General features: G+C 42.9%; 2 protein-coding genes across 3 annotated transcripts in view; one reads left to right on the top strand and one right to left on the bottom strand.

Moving 5' to 3' along the window:
• The first annotated feature begins 171 nt into the window (after nt 1-171).
• On the top strand, nt 172-8,850 carry LOC123934272. 2 transcript variants are annotated; one of them, XM_045994361.1, is made up of 4 exons: nt 172-581; nt 623-944; nt 1,130-1,394; nt 5,997-8,850. In XM_045994361.1, the coding sequence occupies exons 1-4, from the start codon at nt 545-547 to the stop codon at nt 6,015-6,017; spliced, it is 645 nt and encodes a 214-aa protein (XP_045850317.1). In that variant the 5' UTR covers nt 172-544; the 3' UTR covers nt 6,018-8,850. The 2 variants fall into 2 exon arrangements, with proteins under 2 accessions (XP_045850317.1, XP_045850316.1); XM_045994360.1 differs by having other exon boundaries at nt 172-578; nt 620-944; nt 7,842-8,844.
• Nucleotides 1,390-17,399, bottom strand: part of VKORC1L1 (vitamin K epoxide reductase complex subunit 1 like 1) — a 66,241-nt gene continuing 50,231 nt past the window's right edge. Inside the window, exons 2-3 of the mRNA XM_045994362.1 lie at nt 8,901-9,010; nt 1,390-5,257 (exon numbers count right to left, since the gene is read on the bottom strand). Of these exons, the coding sequence (XP_045850318.1) occupies nt 5,031-5,257; nt 8,901-9,010 (337 nt within the window). The 3' untranslated portion in view covers nt 1,390-5,030. The remainder of the gene's footprint in view (nt 5,258-8,900; nt 9,011-17,399) is intronic.

The following is a 17,399-nucleotide window of genomic DNA, read 5'->3' as shown; positions in this document are numbered from 1 at the left end:
GGCCGTCAGGCCCTGAGGGAGTAGCGGGGTGACCCCGAGTGAGCGCCGGAAGCGCCGGCGACTGTGTTCCGGTCGGGCTCGTTCCGTCACAGGCCGCGCTGCGCCGCCTCCACACACACCCGCGCCCCCGTCGGAGGAGCCGCTTCCGCAGGGCCCGGCCGCCGCCCTCGGGCCGCCGGTGCTCGGGGAGCGGGCCCGGAGCCTGCGGGAGGGACGGGGGCGCTGAGTCCGCAGACCAGCTCCGCCCGGCGAGTCTGCGGGGAGGCTCCTCGCGGGAGCAAGCAGGTCCGCGGCCCGGTTCGCCCGGTGAAGCTGACGGACAAGCGGAAGGGTCAGCTCGGAGGTTCCCGTTCCTCAGGACAGGGCTCGGGCGTCCGCCAGTCTGGTCTGGACGGAAGCGGACGGACGGGGTCGGAGGCCCGCGGGTCCCGCCACCTGCGACTCCAGCAAGCGTGACGGGACCTTTTCCTACAGGCGGGGCCGGCAGACGAGCCCTCCGGGCCTCTGCGCCTCGGCGTGAGGCCACCTGCCCCGCTCCTGCGGGATGGTCTTTGGTCTTTCCTCCTCGTCCACAGGCTCCGCCCCGCCCAGTCAGGCGCGGCGGCGCCAAGGTTTGCGACCGACCGGCCCGAAGCCCCGCGCCCTGGGAGAGGACTCCTGTGGGGTCCCGCGGATGGGGGCCGTGACCCAGTGAGCTTCCTAATACGGAACTTGCCTCACTCACTCGCGGGTGACGCGCCTCAGCACACCCCGTTTTCGTCCTCCGTCTCCGCGCTGCGCGAGCAGCAGGAATGTCCAGGCCGTTTCGGAGCGAGCGCGGCCGCTTCAGATGGAAGTTGGGGATTCCCGGGGCCCCGCCTTTCCTTGAAGGTCGCCAGTTCCACGTCACGTTCAATGTCCGGGAACGACATTAAGAAAATGAAACATAACAGACACAGGTTAGTGTGAGTTCCGTATCCTGCGCTCGGGTCCTAGCACACACGCCTCTGCCGCGTTCAGTGAAATCCGGCCTTTCCGGAAGACTCATCCTTGCAGATGTGGCCTTTCCGGGAGGCTGAGTGGCGCCTTCAGCAGGAGCCAGCGTCCAGCCACGGGCCAGAGCTCATCCGCACGCTCTGTGTGCTTACAGCCTCCGGCAGAACCGCCTTTTCATCCACCCCCGACAGCCACAGACGCCAGGAGCCCACGCAAATCCCAGGAACCAGAATCGAAGAATTCTGCATGTGTCTTCCACAAATTACAAACAATTTAAGGGGAAAACAGCTCGGGACACCCGTGGGAAGGAAGTTACAGCACCAGCCTCAAGAGCCGTTGATGGGAAGACCAGCTGGGTTCCAGCGCCTTGTGTGGACCGTAACACTAGCATAAGAAGGACGGCAGCACAGCTAACATGGGTAACGGCTACATTTATTTTATACCAAAAAGTTATGTGCAACAAATAAACATTCTTACATATTTACATTTTTTTTTGTTTTTTTGTTTTTTTTTTACCGGTTAGCAAAACTGTCCTAAATCTCTGATAAAGAATATTTCTATCTATAGTAAAGGGGGAAGTCTGCCCAGTAAACTCCACTTTAAATGAGTGTTTGCTCTGGAGCTTAAAGCACAAGTAATAAATATTTTTGATGGAACGTACTATACAGATCATACACCTAATTCTTAGGCCATGCTTAATACAGTTTTATAACAAAACATTTTACCTTTTTCTGGGCTCATTTGTGGGGAAAAAAAATTAACCAAGTAGCCTGGATTCCCACCCCTGCCCTCCTGTTTTATTGAAGGGGAGAGTTCTCACAGATTAGGAATCATAAGTGCTGCCTAAAATGTCTGAACAGAAATGTTCCAGCAATGCTTGCATGTGGGGGAAAATACAGGAGGACAAAGGTTGCATGTTAGGTATTCCTTCCCAAATAGGTTACCAAAAATGATAGTGGATTTCTTGTTGGCGTTTGTCTAACATGAATTTTCAAGACAAGATTTGTCAGCTTTCACTCATGTCAAATGGTGGTTCCAGTCGCAGTTCAGAAGTAATCACTGAAGATAACTGCACTTCTGCTGATAATCTTATAAATGAAATACAAGCAAACTAAACCCAAGAAATGGTTTTAATTTCACCGGCGTCTTGGTCCTATATCCTACTGAGTAGGGTCCAAAGAACTCTTGTACCAAACGACAGATCTTCGTCTCTGTATGAACATAGTCAATGCTTTCAACGTCTTTAAAAGTAACAGATTTAGAGCGAGGTGACAAACATCAAGTAGAAGTAATTCCTGGCACAGAGCTGGTTAAACCTGAGTTATTTCACCAGTTTACCTTCGTGGAAAGCACCTAGCTGCAGTGAAAAACAATGAAATCCTCCAAACCACCTAGATTGCCTAGAATTTGTCATCTAACCCGAGTCTCTTATTTCTTCAAATGATACGACTACCAAGTAAATAAGGGGCTTCATTTGTTATGACAGATTCCCCAAACCAAGAAGCATGGAATTACTGCAAAGCCCAGAAATCCAACCCACCACCTCCCCCCTCCCCCCGCCAAATTTGTTCTTCAGTGTTGGTGGCTAGTAATGTTGCAGTGTTTTAAATATTGAGTCTAAAATAGTCCTAACAGTACTCGTATTTTATAGCACGGTGTTTAATCCTTGGGGTGGAAGAGAGGATGGAGAAGGGAGCCCAAATGCTTCCACCGGGGTCCTGTTGCTTACAGAGATGCTGGCATTACGATGCTGTTATTTGAGGCAGCACACCATCATCGCTCAGTGAGAAAAAGGGTACGAATTCTACTGGGGTCACAGGAATGTCGCAGAAATTTTTGTACGACTAAAACAGTGGTGTTTTCCCTAAGGCTTACTAGGAAAGCAAAGGAAAACCTGGAAGGGTCTGGCTGAACATTTTTACGTTTTATCATATGAGAGTTGAAGACATTTGCAAGAATGCAGCATCAAGACAAGCTTTAACTATACTCTGCTGATTGATACAAAATATGATGAAAAACCATTTTAAATTGGGACACGAGGAACTTATTTAGGACAACCAGTGTTATAAATACCACAGAAGTCTTCACTGTTAACCATTTCCACTCTAGCTCAGAAGGCAGGACTGGAAGCACTCTACAAAGATGACCTCTGGACATCATGACTGGACAAGGTCTTCAGCGCTAGGACTTGTTTCTCCATAGACACCAGACATCCAATTCAATGCTTTCTGGAGTTCATTCACTACAGAAACAAGAACAATACATACATAATAAAACAGGCATTGGAATATTCACATTCATGGGAAAACACAAGCCTGGAAATCCGAGTTTGGCTTTTACAAAACTGGGTAAAACTGGTTGAAAGTTCATTACAATTCAGATGTTACACCTGCCTTGGGCCAGAAAGATACACTGCATCAATTAGGACAGTTAGGCGGAAACTGCTCAACAGTTGCTGACTCCACACATTATGGGTTACAGAGCAGAGCCTGTCCCCTCCCTTCAAAAAGAAGGCTCATTCGTGAAAGCACTCAAAAGTTACCGGTCTGTTTTTAACATAATGATGAGACTAACTGGAAGCAAAAACATTGCTACTATTTCTCCATCTAAGGAATAAAATGATCATACAGAACCTTTCTAGAGAATAATGCAGGTTTTCTACTTCATGGTAAGAGGAAGGAAGGACACTTCTGCCCAAGTTCAACACACAAAATATTTGGTTTGAGGTTTAAGACAGAAGGCACTTTTAACATTCTGATAGGTGTTAACCATAGAAGCATACTGTCACAATTTCATTTGGGTTTATTTACATCACCTTTAAAACCTAGGCATTTGCGTAGTTTCTAGAAAGAGCAGTGACACCGTTCGTGCACTCCACCTTCAGATATTTCTACCTGCACTACTCCCGATGGAGCAAACTCAGAAGCGTGTCAGCTCTAAAATTTACCAATCTAATACTGACTCTAAAACAATTAAGTTAGACATCCAATTAGTGCAGGATGAAACGGGAAATACTAGGGGGCGACCCAAGAGCAATCCTACTCTGGAGCAATGGGGCTTCTACTGGCTATTTCAAGGTCCTAATACTGTTTGGTTGACTGGCACCAATGTGAAGGGAAAACTTCTGCATGACAATTAAGCTACTGTAAGAGGCTTTTCCTAGAAATGCCATATCAATGTTTCCAGCTTTTCTCCAAAGAATTCTACCCACTTCCCCATCTTTAGTGTCCTGAAGACCTTGGACGTGAAGGTCTGGTCATATGACTCATTTTGTAAGGTTATAATTGATCCAGTTTTATGACTAGACACAAGCTTGACTTGAATGTCCAAATTTAGCTTCTTCCTTTCCAAGGAAGGAGATGAAAGGGAACCAACTACCCTATGATTTTGCTGTCAGTACTCCTCACAAGATGCTCTGTTCGGACTTACTATTTTCACTATTTCTTCAGTCAACGTTGGGCTGACAATTCTTCATCGCTACACTTCAACTAAACTGTACAGTAAGTTCTGCAGGGATGGATCCAATATTTCTACCTTTATTTACAAATAGCACATAAATGGATTCTAGTTGAATCTACATGTTTAAATCCATCGGCTAAAAACATATGACATATTGTAAACATGGCAATATTTAATACAGTATCTATTCTAAAATATTTTCATGTCATGATCACATTTGTTATACCTGAAATTGAATTTATACACATTAGAGAATTACTAGCAATGGTCGCTCACTTTACAATCAAGGGCAGGGGGCTAGGGCTATATTTTATTATTTCAGAAACATCTTCAAAGTAAAGTTAAAGCTTGTCTTTGATTGGCTCGGCATATCCTTTTTTCTTTTCTTTTCTTTTTTTGTATCCATATTCAAAATGAAGATTGACACAGAAAATAGCTAGGGCCCCTTCTAATTTATAGGATTTTAAAAAATCAGTTTGAGATTCTTAGGGAGAGTGTCTGTTGTGAAGAATTAAAAAAACAAAACAAAACCGCTGCAAAAGAACCCTAATGGGAAAGGGGGCTCGGCGGCCAGTTCGGAGTTTGTCCGTCCGCGGTCAGTCCTGCTTAGGCTGCAGCTGCCGCTTCCAGGCCTCGTTCAAGTAGACCAGTCGCTTGTAGTTGATGATGAGAAGAACGAAGTTCAGCACGTACGTGACGACGCAAATGAGGCAGAACTCCTTCAGCACGAAGTACAGGATGTAGGCCAGGTACAGGGAGCCCACCACGGACACGATGGAGGACGTCATGAGGACTAAAGCTGCCACTGCGCTTGCGGTCATGCCTGCAAGGGGAGAGACACGGCTCAGTCAGGCCTTGACGACGGAGAAAGTCTCGGAGTCAAAAGCAAGCATTCTGCCATCTGCCGCACTGCTGGGATGCTGATTTTACTGAAACACGCCCTGGAATTTGGGAGCGAAAACGACTGGTCTGGTGAGATTCTGCAGGCGGACTCTGCGCACAGAGCACCAGCCTGACGGCCGCAGTGTTTCTCACTTGTCAGTATTCTAGGTGAAGTATCATTACTTGGACCGTGAACTGGCCTTAGTTAAGCCCTGCAAAGAGCATGTGCAGGCTCAGAGTCCACAGTCTGCCTGAAGCTCATCTGCGAAATTGACAGCCCCGTCACTAAGGCCCCTAACAAAGAAAGCAACGTGAGGACCACAGACTTCTCTCCCAAGCAGGACACACTGCCCCTGGCCTTTTCGCTGCAGGCTCTCCATCTGTGGGCAGTAAAACCTGGCTTCCCATGTTTGGGTCAAATTTTTTAAAAAATCTGTAATGTTTAGGTCAAATTTTTCAAAAACCATACAAAGATGATTGTACCAATACGCTGCTAAAGAAGGAAAAACTTGTAATAAACATTTCAGAAAGGGCTTAGCCTAGGAGGTAACAAGCCACGTTTGGCCGGTTGGCCACATGTGGGTCAAACCAGACCAAGAAAAAAGGCGGTTCTGTGCGCTGAACTGGGGCTCTCTGACTGTCTGACATCTTCACGTGTTCTGTTCTGTAATTTCCTGCAGCCAGCGGTCGCGGGAACGTGAGCCTTTATTCCCAGGGACAGAGGAGACAGCCGGGCGTATTAAGCTGCCATCCCTCCCAACAACTAATGGACAAGGAGAACAGAAACAGGAAGAAATGATTGGTGGTAGGAGGCTGGAAGAGGTTAATGAAGGAGCTGAAATCCCCACTGTCTGCTGACCAGAAGCTGCCTGTGGGCTCACACCACGAAGGCCGGCCTTGCCCCCAGGCCGGGTCGTGCTAGAGTGTGACCCTTCATAAGGCTCTTCACGGCTAATGTACTGCCGGATTCCTGATGCCGGGGACTGGCCAATCCGACCGGCCCCCGCTCTTGCACCTACAGACTGACCGACCCAGCCGCGCTCACTCGGATGTAACATCTAGGACAGGCTGAGTAGCTCAGCAGACAGCAAAGCCTATGCCGTTTTTCTGTCTGACCCTTTGCTCGTCATCTAAAACCTTCAGAAATTAATGCTGCCACCTTAATTTTACCAAGAGAGTTGGTTTCAACATGATGGACAAGTTACTTACTTTCTCACCTCCTAATACTGATGTGTGAATTAAAAGAGCTATTGGGCAGGCGCCCAGCTGGCTCAGGCAGGAAAGCATGGGACTCTTGATCTCAAGGTCGTGAGCTTAAGCCCCACGTTGGGCCTAGAGCTTACTTGATGAATGAATAAGCCAATGACTGAATGAATGAGCTACAAGGTATAAAGCACTTCGAATGCTCCATAAACACTGGCTATTAGTTAAATACCATTTTGTACCCAACCTGTCCTGATGTGATGTAGCTGCTGGCTTGGGATACAATTCCCAGTGGAATTTACAAGGTGCTGTGCCTCTAAATAATGACGGTCCCATCAAGCAGCGGAACATTCTGCAGCTGGGAAGAAGAGTGAAGACACTCATGGATTGCTGTGGAAATACCACCATGATGAATTAGTTGAGCAAAAAAGAAAAAGGAGTATGTAGAACATTATGTACAGCATCTGCCTTTTACATTTTAGAGGAGAAAATGAAGATGATAGGTTTGTGTCTTCTTGCCCAGGCCTAAAGGAAGTACAGCAACAACACGCACCTACCAGCTGGGGTTGAAGGTTACAAAGTGGGCAGGGGGGCAACGGTCAAGGGCAGGCTTTTCACTGGATGGCATTTTACATGTTTGTACTTTTGGACTTGTGGAAGTATTACCTATGAAAAATTAAATTAAAAACGCTGTATCTCAAACAACTTAGAAGAAGGGAGTGAAGATGATGTGCTCTGGAAAACCGTGTTAGAGGAGTCCGCGTGTGCCTTCCGTGTGCCTCCTGACATTATAAATGCTTCATGTGAACACACAGAATGCGAACAGAAAAAAACACATAGGATACACACGATTTAAAAAACATATATATAAGGAAATTCACAAATTAAATATGACAAATGGAAATTTGTTCCATCTCTATCTCCAAAAATTAACAGTCAAAAGTGTTTCTTACACTATTTTAATTTCGGCCTATACGTTATATTCTTTAGAAATCCAAATGAACAAATAAATGGAATAAAAAATAAGTCTCACCCGGGTCCCCAACCACTGATCCTTTTTATATGCATTTCTATACATATATATAAACATAGAACTTCTCTCATACCTGTTATACTACAATTTGCTTTTTTCACCAAACTACGTCTTGATCTTTCCAGAATATTCATGTGAGACCTGCTTTTTCCTTTAATGGCTACATAGTATTTTCTAGTATAGGTGTAACCTAATTGAGTCAACCGTTACGTTTTGCTAAGCTACTTCCAGTCTTTTGCTATTTTATACTGTTATGAATATCCTTGTGCATATTTTTGTATTTCTATAGGATATGGAACTGGGTGAGCCTGATAGAAGTATTTGGATTCACAATTTCCCTCATAAGAAATCAACCTCAGCTAGGCAGGAGAGCACCGCAAAGGTGGCAGGTAATGGGGTAAAATATTAATGATGGAAACCAAAGGTAAAAAATGGCTGGATTTAACTCTGAAAGTATAAAAAACTGTACAATCAAAATTCACCAAACTAACACAAAAAGGACAAAGAATGGATAAAATGTAACAAATATGAAAATAGACTATTATCAGACCCCAACAACAAAAGTGACAATGCCAGAAAAATTAAAATAAAATGATGGAGATTTGTAACTATTAAATTAGAGGTTTATAGAAAGCACTTGTAAAAAATGACGATGGATGAAGCCAGACAATTGAGGGGAAAGTAGTTTGGTAATATGTATTAAAGTCCATTAAAAAATTTTGTGTGTTTTGGCTCATTCGCCCAAGCTTTGGAAATTTATTTTGCAGAACTAATTCAAACAGGGAGTTGTGTGTGAGGGGCACTTTAAACAAAGTTGATCAGCACAGTGTTATTTAGAACACAAGAAACTTGAAACCTTGATGTCAATAATAACAAGGCACCGGAGAGGAAACGGCATGGAGTTCACATACAGTGAAGTGGAAAGAGCAGAAGATAATGGACACAGCAGTGTGTAAAGGTGAAGAGTTACTCTACTGCTTACTGGTAATGCGCTCTCGGGGTGTGACATGTTTCAGTAATCTGCACAGTACATAAACTAATAAAAAAGTTTCTGGGGAAGACTGGAAGAGTAGTTTCCTGAATGAGGATGGTTTTTCTGGACGTTACGGGATGCTGCTGTCCTTGATTAAAGACCAACAGATACCAAATTCAGCATTAGCATAATCAAAATCTCAGTGAACCAAATTTTCACCGCAGAACAATGTGCCGCAGACTAGCGGTTCTATCATTAACATGCTTTTACTTAATGCTTTTATTTAATATAAAGACATTTCAGGGCAAAGACACAAAGTACTAAAGGGAATATAACAAAACAAACTTATTTTGGTATTGCTGTATAAATACTTACCAAGTAATAACTGTAGTATATAAAATATAAGTCCAAAGACACTGTTTGGCTGGTTTAATACACCATCCTTTCCAAAAATGGAACCCAAAAGACCAAATCCTCGACCCCATCTGTAAAATAAGGAAAACCAGTAACCCCATTTTGAGTCTTCCTATTTTTAGAAACTTAAAATTGTCTGAGAATGCCATGCCAATATACCCATCTGAATCACTAAGTTACCTATTTCTACATATTCTCTTATCCAAAAGGTAGGATGGAAGTATTTTTTTTCTGATGGCATTAGTATTTGCAGAGGAAGGGCTCCATCAATTTAAGCCAGTCCCTTCACAGCAGCACCACTGACATTTTGGGCTGAAGAATTCTTTGCACTTGGGGACTGTTCAGTGCATTACAGGGTGTTAGCAGCAGCATCCCAGGGCTCTCCCCACCAGGTGCCAGTAGTAATCTCCCACCAGCCGGACAAGCGAAATGTCTCCAGCCATTGCCAGATGTTTCCGGGGGGCAAAATCTCCCTCAAATGAAAGCTGCTGACTTAAGCTGCCTTATTTCTTCATTCAGAGTATGTGGAGCACAGGGGCACTTGGGTGGCTCAGTCAGTTAAGCATACAACTCTTGGTTTTGGCTCAGGTCATGATCTCCTGGGTCGTGGGATCAAGGCCTGCATTGGGCTCCACACTCAGCACAGACCTGCTTGTTATTCTCTGCCCACAAATAAATAAGTAAATAAATAAATGAATAAATAAAACCACAAAGTATGAGGACCGAATGTTGCTTCCTGACAAATTGCACCAGGACATGCAACAGGAAACATATCTTAGGAATATATTTGTAAACACAGAACAGTATCAGAAGCTACAGGTCCTTCCTAGAATCATACCTCAAGACTAAAAAACCTAATACACAATTTGCTCCATCACTTTTTATCTGCAGTTTAACTTCAAATTTTGCACTTAATATTTTCAGAATCATATTTTCCTATTTTTAAGAAAGATTTTTCTGATTTAATAAAATTTGACTCAAATATCAAACTAACATTTACTTTGTAAGAAAACCTTTGAAGATAACTTTAACTCTGAAAGAGAATGCTTTTCAAAAATAAGAAAGAAAACAGCAGTCATGGTTTCGAGTCCGTAGCGAAGCACTGAATGAAACCTGAACTTTGCTTTGGAATACAAACTACCCGAAAACAAGGAAAAATAAGTGATTCTTTATTTGTCACACAAGCTTAATATTGTCCAAGAAAGGGTGAAACTGCTTCATAATGATATTGGGAGGGAAGAGCGACCCTGATTTTATAAGCAAGCGAGAGCCCTGAGGATTTTTGTCATCCAGAGTCATCCACCTGGAGGAGCACAAACTGTTCTCCGTCTCCCGCACATTCTTGTGCGCATTCTAGGTGCAGATCACGGGCCAGGTGCTGGGATACCGGAGTGAACAAGTCAGAGCAGGTGATTCCCTTGTGGGGCTTTGATTCCATTTGGGGAGGAGAAGCAGTGAGCACGGAAACAAAAGACAAAGTCTCCTCCAGAAACAGGTCAAACTACTAACAGACCTGCAGGAAAAGTGAGGGTAGAGTCATTCCAGACCAGAACTGGTAAATTCTAAAAATTTAGAAACGCACACAATTATCTTGGGGTCTCATTAAAATCCAGGTTTTCCTTTAGCAGGTCTGTGGTAGGACCAAGACTACATTTCCAAACCAAACCAAACCAAACGCTCCCGGCTCAGGCTTCTGGTGGAGGGGAGGACCACACTCTGGAAGGGAAGGGGTGGAGGGACCTACTCTAGCTAGACGATCAGGACGGCCATTTTCAGGAACTACGTTTTGAACGAAATCCTGCGTGATGGAAGGCAGCCAGTGTCTTAAGGAATGGCAAGTACAAAGGCCTTGAGGCAGGGAAGAGCTGTTCGTGTCCGAGAAGTGTGCGAGAAGCCCTCCAGGCTGACGCGGTGATGGGGAAGAGTGGCAAGAGAATGAGGCACCCAATCATTTACAGCATTTACGGCCTTTTGCAGCCATGATAAAGAGCCTGAATTTTATTCTAATTGCAATGGGAAGACATTCGGTGGCTTTTAAGTAGGAGACCAATACAAGCTTATTTATGATCATTCTTAACTATTGTGTAAAAAACAAACTGCAGGAGGGCCTGAGCAGACAGGAAGAAACTGTATGCAATTAGACTTCTCAGCTCTGCTCATCTGAAGTAGTAATTCAAATGTAAATCACCACCTTTGGCAATGGAAATAATTGAGCATGCTGCCAAAGTCATCATGGGCAAACAGAAGTTTTATATATTCCAAGCACTGGTCTGTGTCTAATTATTCACACAGGATCATGTTGGTATCTTCCTTGAAAACAATGCAGAAACCCACAGAATATATCATTTTATCAAAGGTTTAAAAATCAAATAACACCAAAAGTCTTACAAAATAGACTTCCCATGCTCCAGCCCTCTCTACACACAGTTCTGACTCCCCAGAGACAACCACTGTGCTATCTTTAAACCTTTTTCCCTATTTAATTCCACATTTTTAAAAGATTTTATTAGTTATTTGAGAGACAGAGCAAGAGAAAGAGAGAGCACAACCGAGGGAGAGGGGTAGATCGAGAGGGAGAAGCAGACGCCTCGTTGAGCAGAGACCTGATGTGGGGCTCAGTCCCAGGACCCTGGGATCATGACCTGAGCCGAAGGCAGACACTTAACCTGAGCCACCCAGGCGCCCATTAATTCCACATTTTTAAATAATATGCTTACATGGCTATTTCTTGATTTTTGAATTTTTTTTAAAATTTAAATTCAATTTAGTTCACATATAGTGTATTATTAGTTTCAGGGGTGATTTCTAAATTTTAGTATCTTATGCCTTTCTAATATGGTAGACTAGAATGTCACTTTAAAAAAACACTGTGAAAAAAAAATAATAAAATAAAATAAAAAAACACTGTGGGGGCACCTGGGTGGCTCAGTGGGTTGATCCTCTGCCTTTAGCTTGGGTCATGATCTCGGGGTTCTGGGATCGGCCCCAAGTCGGGCTGTCCGCTGGGGCAGGGGGCCTGCTTCCCCCTCTGCCTGCCTCTCTGCCTACTTGTGATCTCTCTCACTCTGTCAAATAAATAAAATCTTAAACAAAACAAAACATTGTGGGGTAACCCTTTGGGTCCCCTCCCTCCTTGGGAGCTTTGTATTATCACTTTGCTACTGCTCAATAATCCTTGCTTTGCTGCCCCAAAACAAACAAACAAACAACAACAACAACAACAACATTGTGGAGAGCTTTAAATGTATAACACAAAGTTAACAGAACAGTGTAATAACCTCATGTGGGTGTCGCCCAGCTGCAAAACCGCACCTTCCCTGTTTCATTTCCACCTCTACCCAACTCACCACTCGAAGATCAATTTGTTACTCTTTAAGGCAAAATTTACATACATTTAATGCACAAATCTTAACTCTTCTGTAATTCTGAGGAGTGGAACACCTGAGTTGTCCTGGTAGACTAATTCTAGAATACTTACCCACTGGTGTGAAAGGACAATTTAAGTACCTTTCCTAAACATCGAACAAACGAACACTCTGAAACCATACAAGTGCTTCCATCTCCCCAAATCCACTGTTAGATCCTTCTCATCAACCCACACTCTTCTTCACCGTTAGCATCAAACACTGGGCTGGCGAGGCTTACAGGAACCCAGCTTCAAAACCCAAGTTAGATCTTGGGTCTCCTGGATCACGGCACTATTTCCCTTAGGTCACATTCAAAGTTATAAAATACAATTACCATTCTAGCGTTTTCAACCAAACAGAACAATCACTTAATTCCTCAATGAATACAAGTAGTAACATTTAATAAACTTTGATAAACTTGATGTTAAAACTGTTAGCAAGCCAAGTCACAAGCAAGGTAGACTGGATTTACGTAAGATTATCTTCCTTGGAAAGGGGACAAAAAACAGATTTTCATAAACGACACTATACTTTAAAACTGCTAAGGGTGCGGTAATTTTAAAACCTTCTTAGTGAATTTTTTTTCAAGATGGAACATTTGAAAATACTGTAGTTTTCCCCTACTTCTAAAAGCTATACTATATTAAACATATTTTATGTGCTAACTTTATTCCTGGCTTTATCTTAGTTTCTAACCATTTTTTTCCTTGTCCTGTCTATATCCACAATTCTATTATATTACTTATCCCAGAGCTGCCCCAAGTAATTTATGGAATGAATGGGATATTAACCAATTGAGCAAAGAGAAAAAAAAAATTTTTTTTAAAGATTTTATTTATTTATTTGACAGAGAGAGATCACAAGTAGACAGAGAGGCAGGCAGAGAGAGAGAGGGAAGCAGGCTCGCTGCTGAGCAGAGAGCCCGATGCGGGACTCGATCCCAGGACCCTGAGATCATGACCTGAGCCGAAGACAGCGGCTTAACCCACTGAGTCACCCAGGCGCCCCGAAAAAAAATTTTTAATGAAGATTTTTGTTATTGTTATTTTGTTATTGTTATTTTGTTCATTGTTAATGAAGATTACTGACTGAGCCACTCAGGCCCTGTGTTTTCGTATTCTTTGGTTAAATACCCAGTAGTGTGATTGCTGGATCACAGAGTAGTTCTTTTTTTTTTTTTCTTTTAATTGTTTTTTAAAAGATTTTTAGGGGTGCTAGGTGGCTCAGTCAGTTAAGTGTCTGCCTTCGGCTCAGGTCATGATCCTGGGGTCCTGGGATTGAGCCCCATGTCCAGGTCCACGCTCAGCCAGGAGACTGCTTCTCCCTCTGTCCTTCCCCCTGCTCAAAATAAATAAAATCTTTTTAAAAATAAAGATTTTTAAGATTTGTTTTTAAAGAGTGTGTACTTGCGTGAGTCGGGGAAGGAGCAGAGGAAGCAGACTGTGTGCTGAGTGTGGAGCCAGATGCAGGGCTTGATCCCACGACCCCCGGATCATGACCTGAGCTGAAACCGAGAGTCAGATGCTCGACCTAGTGAGCCACCGAGGGGCCCCAGGGTAGCTCTATTTTTAACCTTTTGAGGAACCTCCATACTGTTTTCCACAGAGGCTACACCAGTCTGCATTCCCAGCAACAGTCCAAGAGGGCTCCCTTTTCCCCACATCCTCACCAAAAGTTGTTTTTCGTGTTGTTTGTTTTAGCCGTTCTGACAGGTCTCGTAGTTCTGATTTGCCCCTCCCTGATGAGCGATGTTAAGCATCCTCTCTGTGACTGTTGGCCATCTGAATGCCTTCTTTGGAGAAATGTCTTTTCATGTCTTCTGCCCAGTTTTTACTTGGATTTTTGTTCCGTGAGTGTTGAATTTTACAAGTTCATTATCTATTTTGGATACCAACCATTCTTTGGATACATAATTGGCAATATCTTCTCTCCTTCTGTAGGTTGCCTTTTAGTTTTGTTGACTCCTTTGCTTTTTATTTGGATAAAGGCTCAATAGTTCATTTTTTGCTTTTATTTCCCTTGCCCCAGGAGACATAATCTAGAAAAATGTTGCCACAGCTAATATCAGAGAAATTACTACCTGTGGTCTCTACTAAGGTTATGGTTTCAGGTCTTACATTTGAGTCTTTAACCATTTTGAACTGATTTTTATTAATGTATGGTGTTAGAAAGTGGTCCAGTTTTAGGGTGCCTGGGTGGCTCAGTTGTTAAGCATCTGCCTTCAGCTCAGGTCATGATCCCAGCGTCCTGGGATCGAGACCCACATCAGTCTCCCTGCTCAGGGGGAAGCCTGCTTCTCCCTCTCCCACTCCCCCTGCTTGTGTTCCCTCTCTCGCTGTGTCTCTCTCTGCAAATAAATAAATAAAATCTTAAAAAAAAAAAAAAGAAAAAGAAAAACAAAGTGGTCCAGTTTCATTCTTTTCCAGGTAGCTGTCCAGTTTTCCCAACATCCTTTGTTGAAGAAACTTTCCCCCATTTTATATTCTTTCTTCCTTTGTCAAAGACTGACCGTGTAATTGTGGGTTTATTTCTGGGTTTTCTATTCTGTTCTGCTGATCTGTGTGTCTAATCTAGTACCATACTGTTTTGGTTACTACAGCTTCATAATATAACCTGAAGTCTGGAATTGTGATAGCTCCTTGAGCTCATGACCTGAGCTGAAACCCAGCGTTGGGACGCTAAACTGAGCCACCCAGGCGCCCCTAGGATTGTCTGTTCTATTTCTGGATATCTTGGCAGGGACTGCATTAAATCTTAGAATGCTTTTGGTAGTATAGACATTGTAACAATATTTAGTCTTCCAATCCATAAGCATTGAATGTCTTTCCATCTCTTTGTGTCCTCTTTAATTTCTTTCATCAGTGTTTTACAATTTTCAAAGTACAGGTCATTCACCTCTTTGGTTAGGTTTATTCCTAGGTATCTTATTTTTGGTGCAACTGTAAATGGGACTGATTCTTTAATTTCTCTTTCTGCTGCTTCATTATTGGTGTATAGAGATGTAACATATTTGTGTACATTGATTTTGTATCCTGCAACTTTACTGATGTATCACTTCTAGCAGTTTTTATTGGAATTTTTCAGGTTTTCTCTATATAGTATCATGTCATCTGCAAATAGTGAAAGTTTTACCTCTTCCTTGCTGATACAGATGCCTTTTTTTTTTCCTTTTTCTTGTCTGATTGCTGTGGCTCTATGCTTTTCAGCACTATGCTGAAAGGGTGGTGAGAGTGGACATCCCTGTCGTGTTCCTGACCGTAAAGCCTCAGTTTTTCCCCACTGAGGCTGATAACAGCTGTGCGCTTTTCAAAGATGCCTTCTACTACACTGAGGTATGTTCCCTCTAGACCTACTTTGTTGAGGGTTTATATCATGAATGGATGATGTAAGGAAATGTTTTCTTAAAGTAATATTTATACAGATGTTCATTTTGCTTCAGACATTAATGAAATGATTATGCAGAGGAGAATGTCTTTCATCTTTGATTCTAAGAAAGGTTCATTTTTGACCCAAATAATGACGTCCTTGAATATTTTGTATTTGGGGGCATAAACAACCAGCACCACTTCCCTATGGTATGCATGAGAAACCATTCAAAGGTTTCTAAACGCTCCTATTTTTTATTTATTTATTTATTTATTTTTTCCCCTTTTTATTAATTTTTTCAGCGTAACAGTATTCATTCTTTTTGCACAACACCCAGTGCTCCATGCAAAACGTGCCCTCCCCATCACCCACCACCTGTTCCCCCAACCTCCCACCCCTGACCCTTCAAAACCCTCAGGTTGTTTTTCAGAGTCCATAGTCTCTTATGGTTCGCCTCCCCTCCCCCCCCCATTGCCAGAAACAACAAATACGAGTCAATAGTTTTCCAACTCTCGTAGGTACCTGAGGATAAATCTAAGACATTTGCCTCTTTCACCCATTCCCTCTTAAGTGTCTAAGAAAGTTTTCCAAAGGCTACATGTGTGACATGTAATAATGCAACAGACCGAAATGCAGGGGTTGATATAAGAATCCAACAGTCTTCGATTTCAGCAGACATTGAAGAGATCTGTGGCAAGGGAAACAAGGCCATTCAACTCACTACTGTGTGTGTATGCAAGTGTGTTTATTTGGGGAGTTATTTTTTATAAAACTATTTTGTTAACACATAATGGGGTGTACTATTACTTTTAAGTGAATGATTTAAATAATATAAGTACTTTTGTAGTTTTTAGTTTCTAATATGGTAAATGCCAAAGATATAACACACATACATAAAAACTTGGGGTTCTCAATAACTATTAAAGATTAAAGGAGTCCCAAGATCAAACTATTTGAAAATCACTGCTTTCAACCAATTTCCCAGTAAAATACATCACAGTTCAGACAAAATTTTAAAAATTGGGGTGGGATACAGTAGGAGGAACTTTAAAAAATAATGAAATAACGTGCATTATAGTGTATTATATTTTTAAAAGATTTCATGGCCATAGCATTAGAAACAGGAAAATAACAAATGGTGGCAAGGATATGGAGATGGTGGAGTCCTTGTACATTGCTGGTGGGTAAAATGGCGCAGCCACTGTGGAAAGCAATTTGGCGGTTCCTCAAAAAGTTAAACACAGAATTACCATATAAGCCAGTAATTCCACTCCTAGGTACAGATTCCAAAGATCTGAAAACAGGTATTCAAGCGAGTACAAGTACTTGTTCAAAGCAGCATTAGTCCCAACGGCCAGAAGGTGGAGACAATTCAATGTCCATCAACTGACAAACAAAACATGGCATATGCGTACAGTGGAACGTTATTCAGCCGTCAAAAGGAACGAAGCACTGATACATGCATGCTCTGATGTGGCTGAACCTCAGAAACATTATGCTCAGTGGAATAAGCCAAACACAAAAGGTCACATATTGTATCAGTCTACAATAGGCAAAGCCACAGAGACAGAAAATCGGCTAGTGGTTGCCCGGGGTTAGGGAGGGAGCAGTAAGGAGTGACAGCTTAATGCACACAGTATCTCCCTTGCGGGTGATGAAATGCTTCGAGGGGCACCTGGGTGGCTGA

Source organism: Meles meles, chromosome 21 (genome assembly GCF_922984935.1).
Source record: "Meles meles chromosome 21, mMelMel3.1 paternal haplotype, whole genome shotgun sequence".
Lineage (NCBI taxonomy): Eukaryota > Metazoa > Chordata > Mammalia > Carnivora > Mustelidae > Meles > Meles meles.
This window is presented reverse-complemented; position numbering and strand designations above follow the sequence as displayed.

Coding starts and splice junctions, on each gene's coding strand:
- LOC123934272 (XM_045994360.1), top strand. CDS start 545: ATGGTCTTTGGTCTTTCCTCCTCGTCCACAGGCT. Junction 579..619: donor TTCCTCCTCGTCCACAGGCT/CCGCCCCGCCCA, acceptor CAAGGTTTGCGA/CCGACCGGCCCGAAGCCCCG. Junction 1,395..7,841: donor CGGCAGCACAGCTAACATGG/GTAACGGCTACA, acceptor GTATTTCTATAG/GATATGGAACTGGGTGAGCC.